Below are 26,973 nucleotides of genomic sequence, written 5' to 3' on the forward strand. Positions count from 1 at the left end.
ACTTGGATATTAATGGTGTCCCACTATCTTCTAAGACCTGAAGTATTTATACACTCCCCCATGGTGGAATTGTTTGCTATGATGTTGAGTAGGATGGTGTTAGTATGACTCTTACCAGCCCCTCTTGATCTTTGGATTGTTCTCCTTCTTGAGATGAACTACATTTTACAGCAAAAGAGGACATGTGCAGTGAACCCTACTGAGGAAATAAACTTGCCCCATTTTGAAGGTTTAGATCACAGTGGTTTTTATATGACAGGTATAGGCAGCATAATATTAAAGAGGTAATTAGCAGTGATCTGGGGAAAATTCAGCAACCCAGCAAAATTATGCCAGTGTGAAAATGATGTTAGAAATTTACAGTAGCATTACATGCAGTTTCAGCAGTGTTGCTCTCATGAGAGACTCTTGTAGTGGCTTTTTTCTAGACTTAAAAGGTATGAAACTGTGAGGCTTTTATAGGTAGGAAAAATACAGCAATTGCTCTGCATTTTTATGATAAATGAGTGCTTCTTAAAATTGTTTGGTGTCAATAGTTTAATGCATAACTGACTGAGCTGTTTACATATGTGTTGCAGGTTGCCTTTTAGATCAATTCCTCCAACAAATGAAAGCCTCATAATAGATATATGTGGGGACTGTCAGGTGCGCAGAGTTAATATTAAGGCACACAGCAAAACATTTCATAATTTTTTTAATACGGTTTCACTGTATTTTTTTATGTCACAGAGAGATAAAAGGTTTTTCAGTTACCTGGCCTTCTGAAGCATGCCCTGCATTTGAACAGGAGTACAGCTTAATGCTATCACATTGCAACCCCAGTTCACTGCACTGAGACCAGCACTGTCATGCTTTGAGCACAGCTGAGTGGGTTCTGTTGTCTAATCTGTAAATTCACAACCTGCTGTACAAGTGATGGCTTATCAAAACTTGATTAAGAGGTAGAAGCTGGGGAGGCAGGATAGGAATCTCAAATGTTACAGCTTTTGAACTCTCGCTTGAAACCCCTGGTAGCAAATATCTGATAGCAGAGGGTTGCTGTTGCAAAACCTTGGACAGGTCCAGTAAAGGGCAGTGGTGCACATCTGTGTCAGCTGTGTATCAGTAGTGATACCTGCCTCTCAATTAAACTTATCTCTGAAGTTTCACAAGTACACACCACCTTCATAAAGCTCACTAAGCTAGAACACGCCATGCACAGAGCTCAGTAACAAGCTGACTGTCTTGTGCAATGCTGTGTTGGAAAGTTACTGACGGAGGACCTGTAAAGGGGGGGGGGGGGGTGAAGAAGGGAAGAGAAAAACACTTTAATAAACCTGCTTGACTCTAATGAATGTTGATTGACTGTGTAACTTTTAGGTAGGTTTGAGTTGGAGTAAATGTCAAATATAATTCAGTTCACACGGCAATGTGAAAAGAACTGTTACTTTCCTTGGAGAAAACCTGACAGCCCAACTTTTTTAAAGGGCTTTTCTGTCTTACTCATTTGTTCTCTGTTTTTAATGAAGCCTTTCACAGTTGAGACTTCCCTAACAAAAGGTAACACAGGTCGTTCTATTAAACAGAATATTCTTCCATCAGCAACATCACAGCTGTAATCTGAGATCAGAAACTATTATTTCTTTTTTGTCTGATGGAAAGGATGAGCTGTTACTCATAAGAATACTGTGGTGTTCTGAAGTAATGTCTCTATACTGTGGGTGCTTGGTATTAATGGCACACGTTGAGAACAGGCATTTAGCTGCCATAAAATATATACATATAAGAAACTAAGAAATGTGTGGTATTAAGTTCTTGAGTGAAACAGAAAATGCACTGCAACAATACCCAGCTCTGCAACAGTTACAGAATCCTTTTGGGAACAGATTTGGGGGATGGTAAGTGAGGAGAGAAAGGATCAAAATTGCTTAGTGCCTAAGATTAAGACCAGATTTTCAAGGGCTTAGAGTAACAAGTTTTGACAAAATTGAAAAATTCATGGTGTCAAAAAAAGGAATTGCTTTATTGTCAGTGTTTTTCAAAGCCATGTCTTTGTTTAAATGCTCTAGTAGAAGGTAAGAGTTTTTTTAAAGCTGATCTTTGTTTTTCTCCATCAGTTCATAAAAAGGAGAGCAATGGTAGTATTTTTCCTTTGTCCTTCAGTCTATTTGGTTTTTTACATTAGAAATTACAGTCAGAATCTCTTTCCTTCTCTGTGTTCCCATTTCTAAGCTGGTGTGGTTTGTAAAGAGTTATAGAAGTATTCAGAAGTCCTTCAGGTACATCTGTTGTATTTTAGCCTTCTGGGAAAGGATCACAGAAACATGTATGAGTGAGGTTGGAAGGCACCACAGTGGGTCATCTGGTCCAACCTCCCTGCTCAGGCAGGGTCATCCTACAGCACATGGCACAGGTTTGTGTCCAGGCAGTTATTACATATCTCCAGTGAGGGAGATTTCACACCCTCTCTGGACAACCTGTTCCAGTGTTTGGTCACCCACAAAGTAAAGAAGTTCTTCCTGTTATTCAGGTGGAATTTCTTGTGCATCAGTTTCTCCCATTGCCTCTTGACCTAGTGGTTGGCACCACTGAGCAGAGCCTGAATCCATCCTCTTGACACCTTCCCTTCAGATACTTATATACAGGATCACACTGCTTTTAATTGTGGGTATTTCTGAGCAGACAGCAGATATGTGTGCCAGTCAAAGTTAGAAGGAGCAGGAGTGTTAGGTTTGTTCCTAACAGAGGAAGGACCAAGACAAGTGGGACTGAAAAAAGATGAGTATCCCTCCAGGGCAAATCAAGACTGGTACAAGAGCAGGGAGAGAAAGGAAGAGCAGCAGCAGAAAGTTATAGGAGCTGGAAATTGCTTTTGACAAGGAAGACTTTTTGATTCAGGAAGCAATGTCATGTCAATAGTTCAGTCGTGTTGGATCAAGGCACCTAAAGTGCTGTTCCTTGTTGAATGTTGAGATATGTGTTAATTCAGCACTGTAATGAGAATAAAAAAATAAATGTGTCTGGATAGTAGGGAGCTAGGTTGAATTGCTAAGAGCCACTATTGAAATGTAAAATGGTTTGTCCCTGTAAAATGTAGCAAGTTCTGCTGCAGATGTAATTAAATATAGCAAGACTGAGAGTAAAGAGATGACGAACAAGGAAAAATGTACCTGTATTATTCTCATGTAAGTATACATGACTGTATCTATAATTATTACTGAAAGCAAGGCAAATATAAGTCCAGTTTGGTGAAAATGCAGTTTTTATATATAGAGTATGAACTGGGAAGAAACATTTAGTCTGTTACTGGCATGGTCTTTTTTTATGCATCTCTTGAGGTGATAAAAAAATAATTTTGGTAGCCCAGTACGAAGATACATTTTGACATTTTCCAATCCTTCCTTGATTACAGCTGTTTGTGACTTGGGAGTAGCTAGTGATGTGGTGTGAGTAATGTTGGTATTCCCTGTGATTATTCAGAAGGCAGCATGACTTTTAAGATTTCCTGCAGTTTTTGTCTACATGAATTGTACAAATGCCACATTTTAATGGCTTTTTAATATTTTTCAAGCAGCCAGATACTGTTCTTCAAAGGTTCTTAAAATTACTCTAGTAAATACATTTGCTATGTAGATGGAAAGAAAGTAATTTAATCTTAGAATTATTTGACATGTTTCTCTGCAACGATGTGTATTGGAACACACTAGAACTGCTGCGATGCAAGACTCTTACTTGATTTTTCTTCATTTTATCCATTTGTCTTTTTACAAGATGAAAATTTCAGGTGGAAGTCTATGGTACATACTTACTGTTTTCCAGATTGCTATTCAGAATTTAAAGGATATTGGGAAGAAAAATATTCTGATAATTCAGCAATATTTGTAAATTACGTATTTATTTTTTTTTTTTTTTTTGCAGTGAGACTCCATGAATATTGAAGTTCTGCTTTGTCCTTTTACCCCTTAACTCAGTGAGGAAGCCTGTCCTTGCAGAATACAAATCTTGGTTGGGATTTGGTCGAAGGCAATGCTAACAACTGCCAGCAACCTCTAAGTCTTCTCTTCCATCTGCAAGGGGCACTCACGGTCTTGTATTCTCCAGACTACAGAAGTCTGTATATTTAATAAAACATCAGATCAAGACTGTGCACAGATGTTTCCTTGAAAAATATTTTTAAGAATCTTTCTGTGATCAGACTGTATCGAGTCTGTATTCTGTTAATTCCAATAAACTGACACAGAACTCAGCATCCAGAAGCACTGGTAGCTCTCAGTGCTGATGGAGTGACCTTTTTCCTGAGTCAGAGAAAGGTTTATACCAACTTATAGTGAGCATGATTTGACATAACTTTTGTTTCCTTTTTATTATTTCAAGTACAGTCCGTTCATATTTTTTAATATAATGGTGAGTGCTATGATTCAGGTCTTTCTTCAGAGTGGTGAGACTGCAGGTGATAACTACTAGATCCAAAAATAGGTATATTGGCTAACTTTTGGATCAGAACAGGTAGGATGGGGGGGAATGGAGTGCTAGTACAAGTGTTAACTTCTTGCACTGAATTGAGTACTCCTTGATAATATGAAAGTCACAGAGTACTGGTGTTCTGTGGAGGATAAACCAGCTCCAAGGCCTGAACTCGTACACCTCTGAAAAGCAAGACACTCTGTGTCTTGTAAAAAATTTTGTTGTAAAACAAAATTGTTTTACTTAAACAGATGGTCACAGTAAACCTGATTCTGCAGCCTCCTCTTACATAAGGAGTGATTCGTTGTTTCACTGAAACACCTCCTATATTAAAGTGTAGAAGGACTGTGTAGACCTCCAACTCTGGTTTTTTGTAAGGTCGAAATACATCTGGACTTCATTGTTTTAGCAACAATTTTTACACTGGCAAATGTGATTAAAACAGATATTATAGCAAGAGATTTTATTTCTCAGGGTAAAGATTTGCATCTGTTTGACTGAGCTTCAGCAGATTTAATGGTCTTCATATTTGGCTCTGTCATTTCTACAGGGAGCTATGAATTTGAGTAGAAGATTCACTTACTTTATGGAAAATCTGCTTTTGAGACTCCTTTGGACAGTACAGATGGGGTTTTTTTGTTCACAATAGTTTTTGTTTTCTTGTTCAGTGGTTACTATTTTGATCTACACTATGCCCATTGCAACAACAGTCTTACATTAAATGGTCAAAATGCCAGCAGAGAAAAAGAGGATGAAACCTGTGTGGTTGTTTTTTTTGAGAAGGGTAGGTAGGGATGTTCTGGAGTACTTACGGCAAAGGACAATTTAATATTAAGGCATATTTTTATTCCATCACATTAATCCTGCAATGCACATAAGCATTTACCTACATTATGTTGATGGGTATTATAAGGCACAGAGCGGTGAGGTAAACGCTCCCCCAAGTCTTACAGTGAATTGCTGAGAGAATATCAAGTACTGCCTGGGATCTCTAATGCCTGGTTTTGCTGCCTGTCCATCACAGCACATCTTTGTTGGGCTCCAAGAATCATATCCTGGTGAATCGTGTTTAAACTACCAATAAAGCAGTTTCTCATAATATTCTGGTCTGTGACCAGAGCAGTCCTTTTTGCTGGTCCTTTTCTAGACTGTAGCCTTCAGCAGAGAGGTTGCAGAGACTCATCTCAACATACAGTAGAGTTGGCATAGCTTTAGGGTCTTGTGTTGAGAGGGAAGGCTTTGTGAGCATTTAATTTTATTACAAATCTTCTGTTGAGGAAAAGCTGCGTGTTTTTTGCAGCCGTGATCTGTGTTTGCAGAGTGCAGTGTGCTTTGGGAAACAGTTATTGTACCTTGTCAGCTTGCATTATGTTACAGCATCCACAGCAAATTGGTTTTTTACCATCACTACATTGAAAAAAGTACCCTGCATCAAACTTTTGAAGGTGTTTTTTCCCCTTATGTTTAGCATAGTGAGTATGGATTAATAAAGGTCACAGTTGACTGTTTTGAGTAAAATAGCAGTGGATTTGGGAATAGATTAAAGGAAATTACTAAGTCCTTCCTTAATTCTGAAGGCAAGTGTAGACAGAATATTGATAGAAAGCCAAACCATTTTTATGGGAAGTTACAGTATCACAGGATCACCCACTGCTATCGAGCTACATAATGAGAACTACAGACCGTCGAATACTTCCCTGGGAGGCCCAGATATGCTAAAGATACAGGGCAGCAAGAAATCACTGTAACTGCAACTTTTGATGGAGATGTATATTTAAATTACCTGTAACCTACACTGCTCCTCCTTCTTCTCCTTCAGTGATAGTTTGTAAACTTGCAGTTTCACTTAGACCTGAATAATGGAGAGAAGTCAAAAGATGTGCCTGGGGGTTGGAGGAACAAGATATATAAATTGCCAACCTGAGCACAGTAAATCTTGGACACTAGTGACAACACAAACTTGAAATGCATATTGTAACATGATCTGTATCTCATGAATGTTTCAAAGCCTTGCAGACATGTAAAGTTCATTTTACTGGTAGAAGCCACAAATAACCAACCTCTGGTTAATAAGTTATAATGTGGACATGGGGGTAGATTGCAAATTTTAGCTTTTGCCTGTTTCTGTAAAATGTCTCAATATAAGGCAGACTTTTTCAGTAGGATTGCTTTATTCTAGAACAAGTTTTAGTTGGAACACAAATATGGCCTATGTTGAACCTTTATGGTCCCAGTTCCCTGCAAAGTGTTTATCTGCAGTAGATGTAGGTTCCATACTCTGTAAGAAGCTGTGGCCTAAATCTGAATTCACATACTCTCTCAAAACTGAAAGGCTTATTATACTCCCTCACTGTAAATTTGAATGTGTATGAGAAAGAAGTCAACAATTGTTTTGTACTAGAAAAATATTGGCATTATGCTGTAGCTGCCCCACCTGGTTGGATTTTTGTAGAACCTTGTGCCCTTTTCAGCAGGGGAACCTGACATTCCCTCGCTGTCACTGGGAGAGAGAGAGAGATGGGAGCCAGATGAACACATCTTACCTGAGGTTTGACAGGTTGGGCATGTTGTTGTTGAGAGTTTGCAAGGATTTAACATTCCTCAGAAATTATATAGGCCATTCCACAAACATAACTTCAACATCTTGTTTCATCCTGTTTCAACTAGCTGTTGGCAATCTGGTATTTCTCAGCCACATCATGTTTTCCATGAGAACAGTTCAGCTTCCCAATTGCTTGCAGTGTTTATTGTCTGTTAGCATGGTACCACTTCAGGTTGTCGGGGCATGAACCTGTGTTGCACTTTTTTACTCTCTTTCCCCTTGTCTGCAGCTTCTCTAACAGCCCAGATGACAGCCAGTCTTTCATTAATACCCACGGCCATGGTTATTTGTAAAGTCACATTCGTAGCTCCGGGATACTGAAAACTCTTCCTAGAGATAAACCTTGGAAAAGATACTCAGAAAAGGAGGCTAAGCAGACCCAGGCTTCTCTGTAGATTTACATTCTCTAAAAATTGTGGAAAGCATTAAAAGATGCTGCAGTTGGGAATTTCTGATGCTGAGCAGTTTGCAAATCACTCCAGTAATGTATCAACAGTAGCACAGTGAAGGAAATTAGTGGAGGTGCTTTCTGAATATCAGAGCAGAAATGAGGGCAGTGTGTAGCTCATTTGAATTAATTTGCCATAAATAATTGTCGTGTCTTTAAAAATCACCAAGTTCTCATTTGGGGTTAAAAAGAAAAAAAATTAGTTCAAAAAACACTCAGCTGCTCTTAGTGCTGGGTGTGACCAGCCTGGTTTTTGCAGCTGTATTTATTTACTATTGTCATTATTTCACCTACAGGCAAAGGTATGATTGAGCTCGGCACTGTCCAGATGGGAAGCAGGGAGAGAGTCTTGCCCTGGGCAACTTGTAATCAGGCTGACAGAGAAATGGATGTGCTGAAGCCCTTTGAAAATCCAGCTAGGACTACAGGCATGCTGAGCACGTTTTAGATGGTGGGGTCTTCTTGCTGCTTTGTTTATGAATCCTAACATCAGTATTATTTCTGGTCTTATACAGCTAAAACCAGAGAAATTTTTGTTATTCTTCCTGAAACATTTTTATTTAGGGTCCTTTGTATAAATATACAATATATTGTTTAGTTATCAAAGGCAAACTATTTCACAGACCATGAAGGTCTGTTTGGAGGCAATTTGGGAAAACTAGCCAGCCACCTGGGCAATCTTCCTTCTTGAATGAGACTTATCTTTTCCCTTGGTTTTTGGGGAAGGTTGGTTGGGTGGGGTTTTTTTGTTTCATTTTTTGGGGGGCTTTTTTGGTTCTTTTCTGTGTGGGTTTTTTTTAAATATGTGTTCTTTGATACCTTTTGAGTTCTATAAGCCCTTTTTGTTTTCAATAACAATAAATAAGTTATAGTCTATTTCTCTACAAACATTTTATTGTCTGCTTATTAATTCTCTCAAAGAAATGCCTAGGAGCAAGCTGATGAAGTGAGGTAGATTTGAGTGTGAGACACTGTCAGGCAAGAGAATAAGTAAGTTTTTTTTCGCCTTTTTTTTCCCTGCCTGTCACTGAACTGTTTAACTTGCAATAAATTATCAAGAACTCTTAGTAAATTAGTATGCCACCTGGGACAGGCTGTTGATTATTGTGTGATTTTTATTTACTTTTCTGGAATGGGCTGCAGTCTCAGATGAGTGCTTCTTTCAGGGAACTCACTTAAAGAAATGACAAAAGGCCATTTTTTTCTGGATATAGATTATACTGAGAGTTTTTAATTAACTTTTAATTATGTGAAAGAGGCTCTTTATATATCCCAGTGTTTCATTTCTTATGTCTCATCCTTTATGGCTAGCTCACACTGGCCTCCACCCAGTTAGTTGTGTTATGGTGATTTGATGGTGCTTGCAAGTTTTTAGGAGCATTATTTCAAATACAATCAATAAAAAGTCCATAAGTATTCTTACATTTTTTACCAGTGGCTAGCTGTGGTCCAAGGCTGCAGTGGATTAAAGCATAAGAAGTGAAGAACAAGATGTCCTGGACAATTATACTGGAAAGGATTTCACAAATGTAAGAAAGTACAGTATCATTTACAGGGCTAATGCCAACAGGAAAAAAACCAACAACCACAACAAAAAGGCCCCAAACAAAACAAAAAAAGCCCTCAACCCAAAACACACATAAAAAGCCACCAAAACCAAACAATCATATTTTTTGTCTTTTATGGCATTAGCCAGATTAACTTCTAGCTGAGCTTTGGCCCTTCTGATTTTCTCCCTGCATAACCTCATGATGTCCTTGTTGTCTTCCTGAGTTGCCTGCCCCTTCTTCCAAGGGACGACCCTCTTCCAAATGCCATAAATGCTTCTCCAAGAACAGCAAGCTTACCATGTTGTAATCACAGCAGTCTTTCTCTGTTCCTAAATAGGAGGTCCAGCAGGGCACCTTCCCTAGTTGTCTCCCTCACCAGCTGTGTTGGGAAGCTATTTTCCACACCCTGCAGGAACCTGCCTTTTAACACCACTCGAAGGACACATATTTTTATTCCCATCTTGTTGGTATTGATGGGAAGTGTAGAGAAACTGTGATAAATGTAAAGTCTCATAAGACATTCATGTTACAGCCTCAAGAACCATTGCAAAATCTTGTAAGTGCCAAAGCAGTGATAAGGCTGATGTTTTGTTCAGATTCTGCTTTAGATGGTATCAGTCCCACGGTCTACAAAATGGTCAGTTTGAAGACTCCCTGTGACCGGGATCAGAATTGGAACTCCAAGACTAACCTTGGTTTCATGTTTTTAGAGCTCTGTGTAGTTGCTTGTCTTAGAAAGTAAAGTAACAATATTGCCTGGATTTTCTTTTTCCATGTTGGCTGTAATTTGTAGCTGAATCTCCAGCAATGTTCTTGGCAAGAGAGAAAGCTCCTGAAATCTTCCTAGCTTCTTTCTGTCTCTAAATACACTGCCAGGAGCCAAGCTCCTCAACTTCCCATTTATAGTAAAATATTATGTTAAAAACAAAAATAAAAAACAAACAAATGCCTGATGTAACTACAAACTTTTAAGGAGGATTAAATGTTAGTAAAAGAGAGAAAAGGGTATTAGTAGAAACGTTTGTATTCACTTTTCAACTATTCATTAAAAAGTACTGGAAAAGAGTAAAAATAACATTCTCAAGAACAAATATAAAAACAATAACACTTGCCCCTAAATTTTCCAATGTAGCAAATGAGCAAGAGCACGTTATTTCTATTTCTGAGCTGGTTTGGGTGATGTGCAGCCTTTTCTCTCTCATATATGTGAGAATATGTACAGATTTGCCTAAGGTTTAGTAATAACAACATTCAACTGGGAAGAGACCAGGACTTGTTCCTGCAATGATGTGTATGAGTGCTCTAACAACTAATGAACAAAGACAGTATCTCTGCCCCAACAAATATTTTCTGTCTATGTGCATAAGGAGGAGCATCCTCAGAGGGAACTCACCTCTCCCCCTAGCTCCTTCATGGGCCCTAGGAATCATGCTGGTAAATCTGATGTAAGTTTTCAGCAACACATTTCAGTTATGGAAAAACTTATCCTTTTAAATAGAAAAAATATTTTAGACATCCTCTTCCAAAAGCAGCAATCAACACCACTCCCACGTACACCCAGAGAAAACTAGGACAACAACTACCAGGTATGTGTATTTACTGAAACCCTACCTCAATATCAAACGGGTACTTTACAACTGCAAAAATCTAAGCTCCAATGGAGAAAGGTTTATTATCTGCAGTGCTGCTAAAATGAGGCACAGCAGTACTGTATGCTTCTGAATATAAAAGCTCTATTCTTCAGTGAAGTCCTTTTTCTATTAATGAGATTCACCCTAATGGGACCAAAATTACTTTAAAAGACATTTTCTTTCTGCTTTTCAAGGTTTTTTTTTCCATTCCATTTGGACTGGATATCAAAGATAAGGGGAAATATTTCAATAGTAAGACCTTTTATAATTAAGCTTTGTAGCCTACATAATGGAGATATGGCCAAATTCAAGTGAAAAATAATTACTGTTTTTCCAGCACTTGCCTCTGCTGCTCTGTCTTCCTTTTTTCTCTGTCTTCCATTTTCTCCTTCAAAACCACACAATCTGTTGTGACTTGAGAATGAAAGACTTGCTCAGTACAGCTCTCAGGTTTATGTTTTCTCCTGTGGTCTAGGAGAGAAGACCTGCTCAATCTTTAATTATACCCACACCTCCTTTCGGGAGAGTGCCTACACTTCTCAAAAGGAGTCAGGGGCTTCCTGAAGGATAAGGACTTTAACAGCTCATTTTCTAGTGCCAGCTACCCCTTTAGATATGGAAATGGACAAAAGCAAAATACTTGTGAGACATGTGAGACACAGCTGAAACACTTCGTAGATGATGCTAAGATAGGCATGATATTTATTGTTTTTCAGTATTCAGGAACTTCTCCCAATCACTGAGCCTCTCAAAGCTCTCAATGATTAGAGTCGGCAGCTTCAGCAACTTTGGAGGTCACCCATCTGGTTGCTTGACCTTATATGTATTTGCAAATGTGTATATACACACATATACACACACACTTCCCACCTACAAGTTTGGAAAAATGCTGCTTATTCTTCATAACTTGTAACAGAGTCATTAAATACATTAATCTCCATAAGAAGTGCTCTATAAAATGGGGAGAGAGAGGAATAGATGTGCTTGAAGTTGATGCCTCAACCAGTGTTAGACATATCTTGGGAACATCATGGGAAGGCCTTTGCCTGTGAAAACACCTGATGTGCATTTGGGATTGGGGGGTAAAAATTTTGCAAAGTGAGATTCCCCAGAGTAATGTTTTGAGAGCTTGTTTTTGTAGTCTTCCCAGAAAATTCTTATACAGCCGTATAACAGAACAGAGATTTGTAATAAAGGACCAAAAGGCATACCTTTAATATTTTTAAGACAGAATATTACACAAGATGATGTGTTACAGTGGGGATACTGCAACATGTGTATCAGACAACGAGGCCAGTGGAAAAGAAATATATATGGACTGATTCTTGATAGACGTTTCAGAGAGATGTTTATTTCTCCAGCCATGTGGCCGGGGCTCTGCCAAGGAACTGAGGCAATCACGGGACCCGAGGGTCCTTGCCCACGCAGGGGAACACAAACCAACCGATGGGGAATGAGGCTGAGCAGGGGCAGGGAAACCCCGTGTCTCCCCCCAGGGCCCCTCTCCCAGGACCCCATGGCAGGGGGGAAGGGAACCCAACATTTCACCCGTTTATTTTTAACAAAAAGAGATTTAAAACTTAACATTGAAAACAACTGGATAAACATGAGGTAACAAGGACAGTTTCAAAAAAAAACAAGCCACCCTCCTGAGTCTTTAAATGTCCAAACAGATTCTCTGGAACATCTTAAGGCTGACAGAAGGGAGACAGGACTCTCCGAGCATGCAGGAGAGGGTTTCTTCCATTTGTACCTGTTGGAACTCTGAACAACAATAGTTAATTTCTTCCCTCCCCCTCTTCATCCCCCACTTGGCATTGGAAAGGGATTTTTGGGGAAACAATTGGCAAAGGCATGGTTTTGTGAGGGAAACCATGGATGAAAAAATGGATTGGGAATACACTGAGGGTAATAGGACATAGGGTAAAAGGGAAAGGAGGGATTAGGAAAGGGAAACTGTAGGGACTGTTTATAATGCGGATATTGTCTAACATGACTACGATTTTTAGCATATATACTGCCTTTCACAAAAACACCATCAGGCCCAGTGACCTCTGCTGCTTGTAACCCTTTTCTACCTTGCACAATTTTGAACTCTACTACTTCTCCATCTCCTAAACTTGGAATGTATTTTTCAGGGTTATTCTTTTTAATAGCAGTTCTATGAACGAATATGTCTTCTTGCTGGTTGTCACATCTCGTTATAAAACCATAATTTTGTTTAACATTATACCATTTAACTATTCCTAAAACCTTAGCTATGGTGATTTTTTTCCTTTTTTTGAGTGGCTGCTGTTTTCTGCCTCGCTGCATTTTTGCTTTCTCTTTCACTTTCGCTCGCTCCTGCGTTGGAGCTGTCAGGGCTGCTGGGGCCGTCGGGGCTGCTCGTGCCTGCCGGCTCTTAACAAGGCATCCCTGCCCAGGAGTGCCTTCAGCTCCACAGCTACTGGGGCCAAGGAGAACTCGTCAGGCATGGGGACACCATTCAGGCAACCCAGGTAACTCATGAGAACCACGGACTTGGCCCCATGGTCCAAGCAGTGCTTGATGGTAGGAACAGCTGCCTTGATCTTCACACTCTCAGGGCCGCAGTAATTTCACAAGGACACAGCTGACATTGTTTAACAGTCTCGGTAATTAAATAATATTCATGAAAATATTCTTCCATAGGCATATATTTTGACTCAGAAATTAACTGTGTCCAAACGGTCTTCCAAAAGTCTTTGGTAAGAATCAAATCCCAAGAAACGTAGAAAAAGTTCCTAAACAACCATGCCAGGAAGTGTTTCAGTTCCTTTTGAGCTTGAATTAAGCTAAAATTTACCAATTGTTGTTCAAGAATCTTTTCAAGTTTAAGATAAATGTCCATAAGCGGCTCAGAGAGCAAAGAGTCTTTCCACAGTTCCTCCATAATTTAGAGATGGAACAGCAAAACAAAGCAAGAAGAGAAATCCAGAGTTTACTCACAAATCAGTCGCTGTCCTTAGGGATCGGGGATCGTTCTGCCCGCATTAACCAGCATTTGTTACTGTGGGGATACTGCAACACGCATATCAATCAATGAGGCCCGTGGAAAAGAAATATCTATGGACAGGTTCTTGATAGATGTTTCAGAGATGTTTATTTCTCCAGCTGCATGGCCGGGATCTGCCGAGGAACTGCTCAGTCACGGGACCCGAGGGTCCTTGCCCGCGCAGGGGAACACAAAACAACCAGTGGGGAACGAGGCTGACCAGGGGCAGGGAAACCCCGTGTCTCCCCCCAGGGCCCCTCTCCCAGGGCCACATGACAGGGGGGAAGGGAACCCAACAATGATGAGGTCGTGATCAATCCTATATGAGTGATAATTTTAGCCACCACAACTGTCTGTCTTTCCTTCATGTTTTTTCCCTGTCACTAATTGCCATCCATGTAATTTCTCTTTGAGCTTAGCACAGATTTTGCTGTTGACAAATTAATGGCTGGTGGCTAGGAACTGTTTGAGCTGTTTCTTCATTAATTTAGATCAAATCACATATGCAGTCATTTTTTGTGCATTCATTATCCTGTTTGGAAAGTATTGTTTTGTATTTTTGCTCTGCGATGTCTTCAGGCAGAAAATATTTGCCATTTAGTTGGAGGTCTACAAAATAACTTCTTGAATTAGATTTGTCAGTGAATGCCTAAACTAAAAAGATCACTGCGTGCCTGTTTTGTCCAGTAAGTACAAATGCTTGTGGAAATATTGGTGGGAAAGGGTGAAATTTGGCCATTTCTGCTTTTAATACAACTCCTTTTTTTTTTTTTTCTCTGAAACACAGAAAATGTTCTTATTTTATGGGCAATATAAAACCAGGTCAGGGAACGTTCCCCTGCCGTGACAAAATTTGGTGCTATGCCTTCCCCAGTGCTATTCCCCACTCAAACTGCTGATTTAGAGCATACTGGAAAATACCATTTGATTTAGTTCTTGGTATACTGGAGTGCATAGATTTAAACCAAAACATTTGAATATGTGAACAAACCAATATGAGACCACGCCTCAAATCATCTCAACATTAAGTTTCGCTCACTTTGGATGTAGGACTATACGAAGGGTACATTAAATGATCACTTTTGTGGAAGAACTAGCAGTAGCCAGGCTAACACTGGATCTTGCAAGAAGATCAAAGGACTCTTCTGTTTTTACTGTGACTTTTGGCATTTTCATGCCTTGCTCAGTAATCCCTAATTTGCAGGAATTCCTAATTTGCTCAATGCATGCCAGTTTTTTAGAATTCTCAGGCTGGCAGCTTGAGTTACTGCTCTGAAATATTTTTGAAGAAAGCATTTCTCATGAAAATTTGCCCTGTCATGGTAGTCAAGTGGCAATGATGTTTTGGTTCTAGCAGGTTATAGATGCATGAGGTTTGTTCCTGTGGAGGAATTTGTAAATGATCAGCTTGTGTATCCTACCCGTCTGATGAACTGAGGTGTAATTGGTATCTCCCTAGAGACTTGGTATCATCAGCCCCTTTGAGGTGTTCAGTTCAAAAAGATCTGGCTGATTTAGGTAGATACAGGTTGCCAACAGGGCAGAATTTTCAGTATGTTCATCACCATCAGTCAGAACATCCATAGCTGTTTCTCTGTGGGCATTCATTATTATGATAATAATAATAAAAACTTGATTTCACTATAGTGAATACCCTAAAGGAAAGCAAACTATTTCAAAACTACTTTCTTTTATGATCTGATTATATTATTTCAGGCTTGCGTAGGTGCAGTGTAAGCCGACTGTGCTCTGTCCGGTTGCTCTGAACACATTTTGCTGTTAAGGTGCTAGCTCTGAAGTTCAGTATGTCTTATGTGTTGCTGACTACCAGTTGCTAACCAGCTTATTTTAAGATCCTGACCTCTAAATATTCATTCCACATCCCAAAGTGCCTAATATGTTGCTGGTACTAGATAAAAAATATTGCACCTTCAGTTGTGATATTCCAAATGATTAATGAGATGACCACAACACAGGAGACAAGAAACTGTGATACATGCTTTCCATTAGCTCCACCAGGATTGCTTCAGATGGCCTTTGATTGTGTCCTGGGATTATGTGACCAGTGTAGCAAATAATTCTCAGGAATCATCCTTAATATTCCCATTTTCCCTTCCCTTACAGTGGTTCTCCTAGAGACTGGTTTCTGTTTTGAAATGCGTCTATGTGACAGCTTAAAAGGGACTCTTCAAGAGAAAGTAAGAATTCTAGAGGAAACTGTGAATGCTTAACATAAAAAGTAAAATACTGTTCTGGGGTGCATGTAAATTCCTTTCTGTATGTATTCCATGCAATTCAGTTGGACACAGAAGCTGACTTATTAGATCTACTTATAACTTAACATTTGTGAGGAGTGATTTTGTAATGCAATTTCCAGGGAAAATCTACAAGATTAAACTGCTATCTGGGAGACATTTTATTTTACTCTCTGCTTGGAATTACCTTGAGTTGATTCTTTAGATATTGTTTTTCATCACTCTGAGAGTAAAGGGACTATATTTCACTCTCACTTAGCTGCTCTTGAGTTATCAGGTCTCTCATACCATCCAAGATAAAAATCATAACCCTTTGCAGTCCACTTTGTGTGTTTTATGAATGCTGCCTGAGAAGCAGCATCTCATTTACAAGTGGGACCAGGAGCTTTAGTAATCTCTGTATCAGACAAGTGTATCTAATAACACATGAATAACATAAATTGTAAACCCAAGACAAATAAGTGAGTTACTTAGTCTGAAAAATGTTGAGGGTGTGACTGCAGTGCTGTGAAGCTCTGTGAATACTGCCCTGAGATTGGCAGTACTGGCACAAAGACCATTTCCCTTCAGAAATGTGTAGGCACAGAGCTTTCTGTGATGGTATCACCAGGTGATGCCCTGTGCCCAGCATCCTTGTCTCCAGTTTAGCTAAGAACCTTCACCTAGGCATTAGCACTTCCTGTTCTTAATGGCTTTAAGGTGAAGGAGGGTAGATTTAGATTGGATATTAGGAAGAAATTCTTTCCTGTGAGGGTGGTGAGATGCTGGAAAGATTGCTACTCAGAGAAGCTGTTGATGACCCCTCCCTGGAGGTGTTCTATGAAATTATTTGACCTCAGTGGGGATGGGTCATAAGTTCACATCATTAAGGTTTTTTCCCTGGAGTGGGTCCAGCACTCTTTAGGATTGTATCCCCAGAGCTGAATCCTCTATGTCCAGTGGGAGTTCAGCCTACTGGAGGTGGCTGAGGAAGTATAGGTTCTTCCTGGCCATGCTTGACTTCTCAGTGCATGTCTGCTGTGTGCCTAAATGAAGAGTTTCTGTATTTTTTTCATTTTTTTCTCTGCCCAAAGAAGGTTTCTTCCTTCAGGGCCAGTATAGAGTGCTGAGGAGTGTCTTGATTTCTGACCTTAAGGAGGATTATAGAATTAAAAAATAGTGTGTCTCATCTCTCTCCCAATTACTGCAGAAATCTCCTTTAGCAAGTCAGATGCTGTGAGTGTAAAAATTTATTCATCATGGACATTTTTACTTCTTTATTTTCTCCTTTTTAATACTAGGGAAATAGAAAGGAAAATAAAAGCTACAATTAAAATTAAGATCAGTTGCTGAAGCTGAAAGAGACAGCACAATTGTAATATGTGAGAAAATTGCCTTGTTTTAGAGAAAGTGCTGATTAGGATCAAATTTGTCTTGAGTTTAAATTTTGATTGGACCTAAACTGAGGGGAGGGGGGTTATATTTCAGACACAGTGCAAATGATGCATGTTAATATCCTCTGTTTATTGCCACTTGAAATTGCAGCATAGCTTTGAATTGCTGCCAAATCTACAGTTAAGACTCCCGAGTAATCACTATGATTAGTCCAAATCTTCATGGTAACAGTGGAAGAAAAAGTCTGATACGCAGAGTACTGTAGCCTAAGCCATCAGAGTCTTTTCATCCTTTGAGGCTCAGATTGTGATTCCACTCATAGCAGGAATGGTTAGACATGCATATTGGCCAATCAGTCTTGAAAGAGAGATTAAACAAATGGATTTAATTATGTTATTTTCAGATTTATTTGGTTTTTCTATTAACTCCTGCCTCACTAACTTTTCCTGAAATGAGGAAAAGCATAGGTTTTCTTTAGTTTTGGAATGGTTTAATTAATATATTGGCATGGTGTAGTATTTTTCAATTTTATCAGTTTGTTGGGGTTTTTTTTCCTTTTGTTCATCTATAACAGATACTATTTGTACTCTTTTTCTTTCCAATCCATTGCATTATTTATCTCCTTGAAATATTTTTTTTTACCTCTGTGTAGCTACTGGAAGTTGTAGACTTACATTTGATCTGAATGTATACACGTGTTATTGTGGTTTATTTAGCTAGATGGAAATTAAGTAGTGAGGTCTGAGATAGACAGCATCATATAAAGTTACAATTTGCTTAAAAAATATTAGAAGAATCTCACAGGAGTGAGAAATTATATGTAAAATGTTTAAAAGGAGCTCAAATTTATCTGTGCTTAAGATCTGTTCTGGTTTTTGAATACATAGTTATTCAAGGAAGTAGTCTATTTTGAGATAAATCCCTCAGCCATCACTGCTAGTTGGCTCTCCAGATAGTATGTCCCAGTTGCATCCCTTCATCAGTTGCTTGCAGGAAGGTTTTGCTACTTGTTCCACTTACAAAGTAAATAAAACTCGTTATGGAAAGCATTTAATGTGGGTACAATATTTACTCTGGAGCATTTTCCTAAATAACTAGTGTTAGCCAGCAGGCAAGTCTGAGCGCCCGGTGTATTAGCTGTGGGAAGGAAATCTGTATGTCTGGCCATAATGATCAGTTTAAACTATTGAAATATAAATCACAACACTGACTGAAATTCAAAAATATTTATTGAAATTAATTATGATGTGTGTGTGAATAAAAGAATAGTTAGGGACCCTGCCATATGTACTTAGAAGTCTACAGTCTTTAGGCTATTTTTCTTTATAGATTTAACGCTAAAAGATACATAATATTTTTGAAGGACAGCATTTGCAAATATCACAGTGTGTTTGCATTTCATTATAACAAGCATTTTTCTTATGATTTCAGTGCTGTTGAGTCCACATTATGAAACTTAGACATGACTATATTTAAGCCTCATTAACAGTGAAAACCACTCCCTATTTTATAAATCTCATTCCTTTATTATTTTGAAGCCATAATTTTGATATTTTTGGAAGTGTAATATTTATAGGATCAGGAAAAAAAAGCAAGACAATATTGATGTAGTCCAGGCATTACTGTTCTGTACAAGTGCATTCATGCCTTTTCTGGGGACGAGGTCCTTCTCTCTGTGTTCTGGTCATGAACTAACAGGAATGAGCACTATATACCTCTCTCAGCAGGAAAATAGTTTGAATTTATTTATTTCCAAGAGAAAATAGATTTTTTAAGCCTAAGTTGCAGATGGGGGTCTGGCAAGGAAAGTACCAATCTCTGTGATAGGCATAAACACTTCTTCACTCCCCCTTGTGTTGCAGGCACAGGGACAGGGCAGCACATGACAGCCACATTCAATTTTAGGCTCAAGCCATGCCAGCTGCAGAAAACCTAATAAATGAGTCTGTTACAAGAATCTTTGAATGCTGTATCTAGGCCACCAGCAGCTACTGGTTGAGTGTAGATAGTAATAAATTAAACAGACATTATTTGAAGCACTTCCCAAGAGACAGAAAGCCATTGGATGCAGTAGAAATAGGAGAAGGCATTTGTGAAGGTGTCATTTATCGATGCTTTTAAATAAAAATGTCAGTTTCCTGCTCTTGGGTAAATTATATCATTAAAAAATACAAGATTATAGCAACGTAATGGGTTATTATTTTGCTCTTTCTACTGAACTAGTCACACAGCTAATGGAAGTAGATTTGCCTTAATATATGCTTTAGTGTGGGATTTCAGTGCTGGACCATGAACCCTGAAGTATCTGCAATTCTCTCTCTTGTTCAACAATGTACTTCAATAAGTGCGCCATTTGAGGTCTATGAAAGCCCTTGAAATTAGTGCAACTGTGTATGTGCTTCAAGGACAAGTGCACATGCTTAAGTTACTTGTCAAATTGGAGCATCTATAAATGTTGAATTTATAGTTTTTCCCCCAAGACCAATTGCAGTAAAAGCTCAGTCCAGCTGTCATATCTGTATAATTCATCAGAAGTTTCAAACTTTAACTTCAGCTCTACTCTAAAATAGTGACTACATAAAAATTATACTGTGTTTGTTAATCTCTTTCCTTCTCTGTGTTCACATTATTGTAGTTGTTTGCATAACTCATTGCTATTTATCTCTGTAAGCAATTTACAGTCACTTTACCACAGTGATCAGTATTCTGCGGTGTTTTCTGCACCATTTGCTGAATATTTTAAATACATTTTGAATTCAGGAGTTTTGGTTTTTTGGGTTTTTTTTTTTTTAATTGCTTTTGAAGTGTGAACTAGAGAGCCCAGCTGGACTTTGAAAATCCAGTTTGTCTGCAGGCTATCAGTTGATAAAGGCATCTTTTTGAATTCCAACTGGACCCTTTTGATCTGGAAAGGCAATCAAAATGGATCCTCACACTGGCAGTTTTAGAACCATGCTATAACATCCTGACCAACTGCAAAAGGTGAAGAAATTGAAAAGAGAGAAATTCTGACTAAATTATGTGGGGAGAAGTTCTTTGTTGCTGAAAGCTTGACATAAAGGTCACATAAGCAGACAGCTCAAGATATTATTTTGAGTCAAGGCATTGTTTGGACCTGAGAAGGAAATGCAAATAATTTACTGGCATATTTTTCTGCATCAAAGTGAATTGCCTCATTATTCAAAATAAAGGAAGAGGAGAACAGTGAAACAATGGAGAGATATTATAAAGTTCTTTCTCCCAGGTCATTCTTCTGCTATGGCAATGATTCTTTTTACATTTAGTAGCCTCACTAGATAAAGAGATGTATTTATATGGACATGGTAAAATAAGTCATTACTAGTATTAATTTTTTTGTTGTTAGTCTGGAGATTTTATCATGTGGCCTCATGAAACTTGTGCAAGCACCAAAACCCAAGGCAGCCATTCTGAGCAGAGATGAGGAGCATGATCAGTTTGGTGTGGATTGTAAGAGAAGTTACAAAATGTAACATTCACAGGTTGGGTCAGGGAAGATTAATAAGATTTTGCAATCCTTATCTCTTAGATGGTTTGAGTTTCTTGTCTGCAGAATTTTGGTACATAAGGTGTGTACAAAACCTGACATTTGCACGAAGAAAATAAGGTTGTGTTGTCTGTTATAGAGAAAACAGCCTTCTGAAGATATGTTGTTGTTTTTGTCTTTTAGATAATTCTTGTAAGTTCTTCCCATAATGACCGTGACCAAAGCCTTTTCATAAGCACAGATGAAGGAGCCACTTTCCAGAAACAACCCATTGCTTTCTTTGTGGAAACTCTCCTTTTTCACCCGAAAGAAGAAGATAAAGTACTTGCTTACACCAAGGAGGGCAAGGTAAGTCTTGAAGATACTGAATTTCTTTGAAATTTAGGAATTACTTTTTTAAGAAGATATAAAGCAATTCTGATATGCTGATTAGTGCTGGTTTTTGTGAAATACCAATTGCCCAGAAGGGAATCATATAGTGGTTTTGAGATTTATTTAAATAATTCATTTTATTCATGTCCAAATCTTTGTGTTTATGGTAATTTCAATCCTGGCATTTCAGTTGGTATGGATACTGGGAATATTTATTCTTCTGCATAATATAGTTAAATAATACTGAAACATGCTCCTCCCTAGAAAGTGACCATAGACAATTTATAGTACAGTAGAAAGTCAAGGAAGTTGAAATATTGCCTCCAGAGGCTGTTCACAGGATGTAAAATAAACTCATACAAAACAAACCGCACACTCGTACAGCAGAATAGGATTTGCGGAATCAGTGACTCTGTGGAAACGTAGAATAATTATCTCCCTTATGAAGGATTTATACCAGGAGTTGCTCATGTTTGTACACTTTTACCCTCTTTCATATTTCTTCTGGTTAAGCTGTAAAGTCATTTTGCTGGCTAGATTGGGCTAAGCACTGATGAGTATGCACACCATCTTAGAGTGTGTAGCTCATCTCTTTTTCACAGTGCCAAAACTGAAGCTGCAAACCCACTGTCATTCTGCTCTCGGTAGCAGCCTTGACTCACCTCTACCATTACTCCTGTTTTAAACTTAAATTGGTAAACTCCTGTCCATATTAATCCCATCAAACTTCACAGAAAGTGTATATTTAGGTGGTGAGATAGGTCAGAGAAGTTGCACATACTGCAGCCAAATACTGCACTGATTTCAGTGCTGTTATATCAAGTCACACTCTGGGATATGTTTTTGGATATATAAGTTAACAGCTGATCCCAAACCAATTCGTGTTTACAGGCATTTGCAAATAAGGATAGAACTAGAATAAAAAACATAGCAAGCCAACTAAGTCACAAATTACACTAAATATTTTATTTAGCTTTGATTTGAAGTTGTAACACAATTACAAATAATTTGCATGTATGTTATGGAAATAAAATACTTCAGGGAAGCCTGAAGTAATGAAAAGCTTTTGTTATGAAAATATCTTTTTCAGTTTGATTTTGTTTCTGACAGTAGATATAATTACTGAATTCTTTATAGTTACTGAGTGGCAGATCTTGAGGTGTAAGAGTCTAAAGTATATTGAACAAGTTGTCCAGCCCACAACAAGTGGGTAGAAGTATTTGTCAGGAGAGAGCAGGAGGTAGAAGTACAAAGTCAAGCATGTGGTTTGTGTTTTGATGAATTAAGCATGTTAGGAAGTTTGTGTTTTGATGAATTAAGCATGCTAGGAAGATTGTCAGGCATTTTATACTTGGATAATCTCCCAAAAGGAGTGATGCTACTATTTCCCATGCTTAAAATGTGACTGGACAAAAAAAACCTATAAAAAAATATTCAGTAAGGAATAGTTCTGCAGGAGGAACAGGAAGGGTTAGGCAATATGATGGAGTTTTCTCAGACTTTCAATGACACTAAAAAGAGTCAACCATAAAGACTTGACAAGTCCTACATCTTTATCTAAGATGTGTAGGAATGAAGGATGCCTTTGACTACAACTGGGTCAGTAACCTGCTTATGTTTTGTATGAAATCTGATATATTTGGCCAAGAAGGGAGAGGCAGATAAAGTGATGTTGGCAGAGAAGGAGTTGAAAATCAAAATTGCAACTTGACACAAGAAAAGGTCACTGTACTAAAATCAATGATCTTGAGAGATAATGTTGAACTGAAATTGCCCTGAGGAAACAGTACACTCCAGGTTTTTGAGTTAAGTAACTTCAGCTTCCCTAAAAGTAGTATCAGAATGTAACACAATATAAAACTCGGGAGAAACCATTAGTTCCTTTCAATCAAATGATTTCTTACAAAGGCATTTTGGAGACTGCAAGGAATACAGGATCAGGTCCTTCATAAATAGCAGTCAGCAAGGCTTTTTTGTCTACTGGAGCATCATGGCCTTTTTCACAACTTTGGATTTGATTTAGGGCTTATTTCATATTGCAAAATATGCACTGTTCTTTCATTCAGAACCCTAGATTCTGTTTAAATAAAGCTCTAGCCTCTAGCTGACACGATAAATGAATGCAAATCCAGTCAATGTGGTTGGATTAATCCATTTACTGTATCAAATCTATATGCTCTTTTTCTGGCTACCCCTCAGTTATAATGAATAACAATTTGCTGAGCCTACAAAAATGCTTCTAGATTTTTTTTAAAAACTGGCAAGGATGCAATAGGTTTTAATTGTTCCTTTGGAAGCAGAAAGGATGAAATAATGGCAAAACAGAAAAGTATTTTCAATATATTTTTAAAAAGTTTTTCCACACATTTATTGCACAAGCGAGAATGAATAAAAAAAGAAAAGACCTATTAGATATGTTTTCTGCAGCCAGAGATTTTACCTGTCCACTAAAATAACTGTTTTCACTTCATATCTAATCTCATTGAATAGTTTTATCATATGTACCTGTTTAAAAACAGAATACATGTGGGTCGCTTGGGTTTTTTATTACAGGAAGTTCAATGTGTGTGTAAGTTAGTTACATGCTATTTTTTATTTATTTCAAATAATGTGTCAGTTAAAATTTCATTTCAGTTTGAATGTGCTTTATTAGTCCTACTTTACTCTCCCTTACAGTAAGATTGCAAGGGCTTCCCCCTGCAGAAAGTCAAACTGTTCACTCATAAGCTCCCAGACTTTGATTTTAAATGTGTGTGCAAGGAGGTAGTTTGGGTTTGGGGGAGAGGGGGTGGATTTGGTTTGGCCTTTGACTTCTCCTGTACAGGCATCACTGTTCAAAGGGTGAGAATCTTTCATTGTCTTCTGAAATTCATTGATGACAAAAATGTATCCCTTTGTTTGTGTGCCAGTGTTGTCCTTATCCTAAATAGTTCTCTTCCCTCTTGCCAGGAACTTCTGAATGCTTGGCTTTCTTTTCAGCTTAGACAACAAACAGGGTTAGGATAGTGCATTAAATGATCATCTCTCCCAGATTTAAGCAGTCTGCTGAGGGAGGTAACTCGGTGAGCAGGGACTTTTTAGAAAAGTGGTAAACCCAATAGTTATCTTTTCTGTAATGCCTGTGGTGACAAGTGTTTGAAGAAGTAAGCAGCTTAGGTTCTTCCCCTGCACAGTCCAGTCCATTTACAGCCACATCCATCTCCCCCAGGAGGTTGCTCAGAGCAGGATGTTACAAAATACCCCGGTTGCAGCAAATCCTAAGCCACATAAAATTAGCATCAGAAATGTAGCAGGCAAATCAGGAGCCTGGCTCTTCAGCCTCATCATTTAGCTCTAAGGATGAAGAATTTTTGGTCCCTGATCATTTCTGTCTGTGCATTGACTGGGTCAGTACTACAGTAAGCAGTCTGAGTTCTCACTGTAGTTTCTTACCTTGTGGTCTATTTACTTTAATCAAGTGTGTGATGGAAGAAAGCCATTGTGAAGTGCAGAGTAACTGGGAAATTCTCCTCTGTCTCTAATTCAAACTTCAGTAGATTTACTTGTAGAGTTTATGCTATGTTACGTCAACCTTTATCTTTACATATGAATATTGTTGTTTTTCTGTAGTAGAACATAATACATAACTGTGGGGGTTTTTTATCTTCTGTCATTGTACCTGTCATTTTACAACAAAAACATTCATTACTACTCCTTATAAGATACTTTCCCTCAGAACAATCAGTTACTGAATTGGTGACTTCTACATCGGAGAAGAACAGTTTTACTTGCCTTTTTCCCCCTTATTAGAGATATCAAGAGAAAACCCATCTTATGTAAATTGGATGAAATAAGAAATTCATGCAGACAGCAGGGGGCTTTAAAACTGTCATTTTAGAATTCTGATATAAACTTCCTATTTTAACTAGAGGGAACAGATTTGGAAGGCAAATACTAAAGGAAAGAGATTTTTTTAATAGTTATTTTAGATCCCACATTATTCTGGGGGAAAACATCTTTCATCTGCACCCTTGATATCCATCCATATCATTAGCATTTGTTTTTTTACCAGAGGGGAACTGTTCATAGAGAAGGTGGAGCTGGAATCTTTCTCCTCCAGGCCACCTTCTGCCTCTCTGCTGAAGGACCAGTTCTCATGGGTCACAAATTAGTGTCTGTGGAGCAAGCCCATAAGTGCATCTCTCATCAAATCTTTTAAGCATTTCTGTAATACATTTTGGTCCTATTTTAGCAGAGTTTTAAATCCATTGACTTATTGGTTTAAGTATTTTTGATGGCATTAAGGCTTGAAGCATAAAGGATACGTTTTTGCTTGTTTGGTTAATGAATGGGAAGGAGAAGAGAACTGCCATTTTACCATCCCTCTTGTGTAACCATGCTGAAGTAAAAAAGAATGTGACCCCAAATGAACTGGATTGTTTTCATGGTAAAAATAAGCCATTGTTGCAGAATTTTCTTTATTATAGATGATATTTTTAAAGAATTTCTCTATGAAAGGCTGTTACTCTGAAAGAAAAGGTACTGAGCTCCTAGTAATGTGATTTTGGGTTTGTCTGGTTTTTTTCTTTTAATTTGTGTTCAGTCTGTCTTTCTAATAGGGATATAGGGTCTGCCTTTGAAGATGTAAAGTATTATCAGTTTCCTATAATCTAATTTTTCACCTTTTTTTCCCCGTTTTCTAGATTTATGTATCTACTGACTTGGGGAAAAAATGGAACCTTCTGCAGGAGCGAGTTTCTAAAGATCATTTTTTTTGGTAAGACGTCTGTTATTTTCCAAATAATAAAATGAGCAGTGAAAGTATTTAATTCTAATCAAGGAACACGTTTGCAGAGGTACGGAGAGGGACTGCATGAGCCTTGGCATCTTTTGCAGGTGATGGCAGTGTTTCTGTGTCCTCTATTGTGAAGACATACTCATGCCAGTGATCATACTGAGTATCAGCACATGGAAGGGTTATAGGTCTGGATCTATGGAGCCCAAGACTTAAAGAAAGCTGCAATGTTGAATGAAATTACTCTCCATTTTACTGGTGAAATTGATCTTTAGAAAGGAGAGCAGTCTTTTTGCAGAGAAAGATCTATAAAATTTTTTTAAGATAGGCTGGGTTATACCTACTAACAAGAGTCATATATACACTTGCATTACTAAGGAAACTGGTGAAAAATATTACTTTATTGAGGACACATATAAAATTATTTCATTTTCAGCTCAAGTATTGTGCAGGTATCTCACATTGTGTATGTGTCTCGCAAAGTATTTAAGAAGTGATTTAAACAGGTTGACAAAATGTTTGAAAAGTAAGTTAATGCCCTTATTTTAACAAATAAAATTATTTTGAAAATTGTTTAGCGTCTTTAAAACCAAAATTAAACTTTTGATAGTGCTTTAATTAATTTTATTTTTTAAATTAGTCAGTTTCAAACTCGCTTCTGCCTTTCACATTTAATTTCAATGTGTAAGTATGTATTTTTTATTACAGGTTTAAGTCATACTACACTAGATGCTTGTGTTCCCTAAATGGCTTTTAACTTCTATATGGACTCTGATCCTTGTCAGTTGAGCAAAGTATAATTTTCCATATGTCTATGGAGCCAATTCTGGCTTTCAATGATACTTTGCGGTTTACTGGGGGTGGTGCCAGTATTGAAATAGACACCTAGTCTTGGTTGCAAGATTTTCGATGTATTTGGCTTTCATCCTCCTACTTCTTCAGATAGTTGTTTCACTCCTGTGTTGAAATAGATACTCATCCTGCCCATACTTGGGGTAAACAAAGC

General features: G+C 38.1%; 1 protein-coding gene across 6 annotated transcripts in view; it reads left to right on the plus strand.

The window, feature by feature from the left end:
- SORCS2 (sortilin related VPS10 domain containing receptor 2) overlaps positions 1-26,973 on the plus strand; it is a 544,237-nt gene that overhangs the window by 410,601 nt on the left and 106,663 nt on the right. For 5 of the 6 annotated variants that reach the window (XM_039550615.1, XM_039550614.1, XM_039550616.1 and 2 more), the window contains exons 4-5: positions 21,005-21,169; positions 25,876-25,949. In XM_039550615.1, coding sequence (XP_039406549.1) covers positions 21,005-21,169; positions 25,876-25,949 — 239 coding nt within the window. Of the gene's footprint in view, positions 1-15,815; positions 15,886-21,004; positions 21,170-25,875; positions 25,950-26,973 lie in introns of those variants that run through there. The other variant, XM_019287167.3, reaches the window with a different exon arrangement.

This window comes from Corvus cornix, chromosome 4 (assembly GCF_000738735.6).
Source record: "Corvus cornix cornix isolate S_Up_H32 chromosome 4, ASM73873v5, whole genome shotgun sequence".
In the NCBI taxonomy this organism is placed as follows: Eukaryota; Metazoa; Chordata; class Aves; order Passeriformes; family Corvidae; genus Corvus; species Corvus cornix.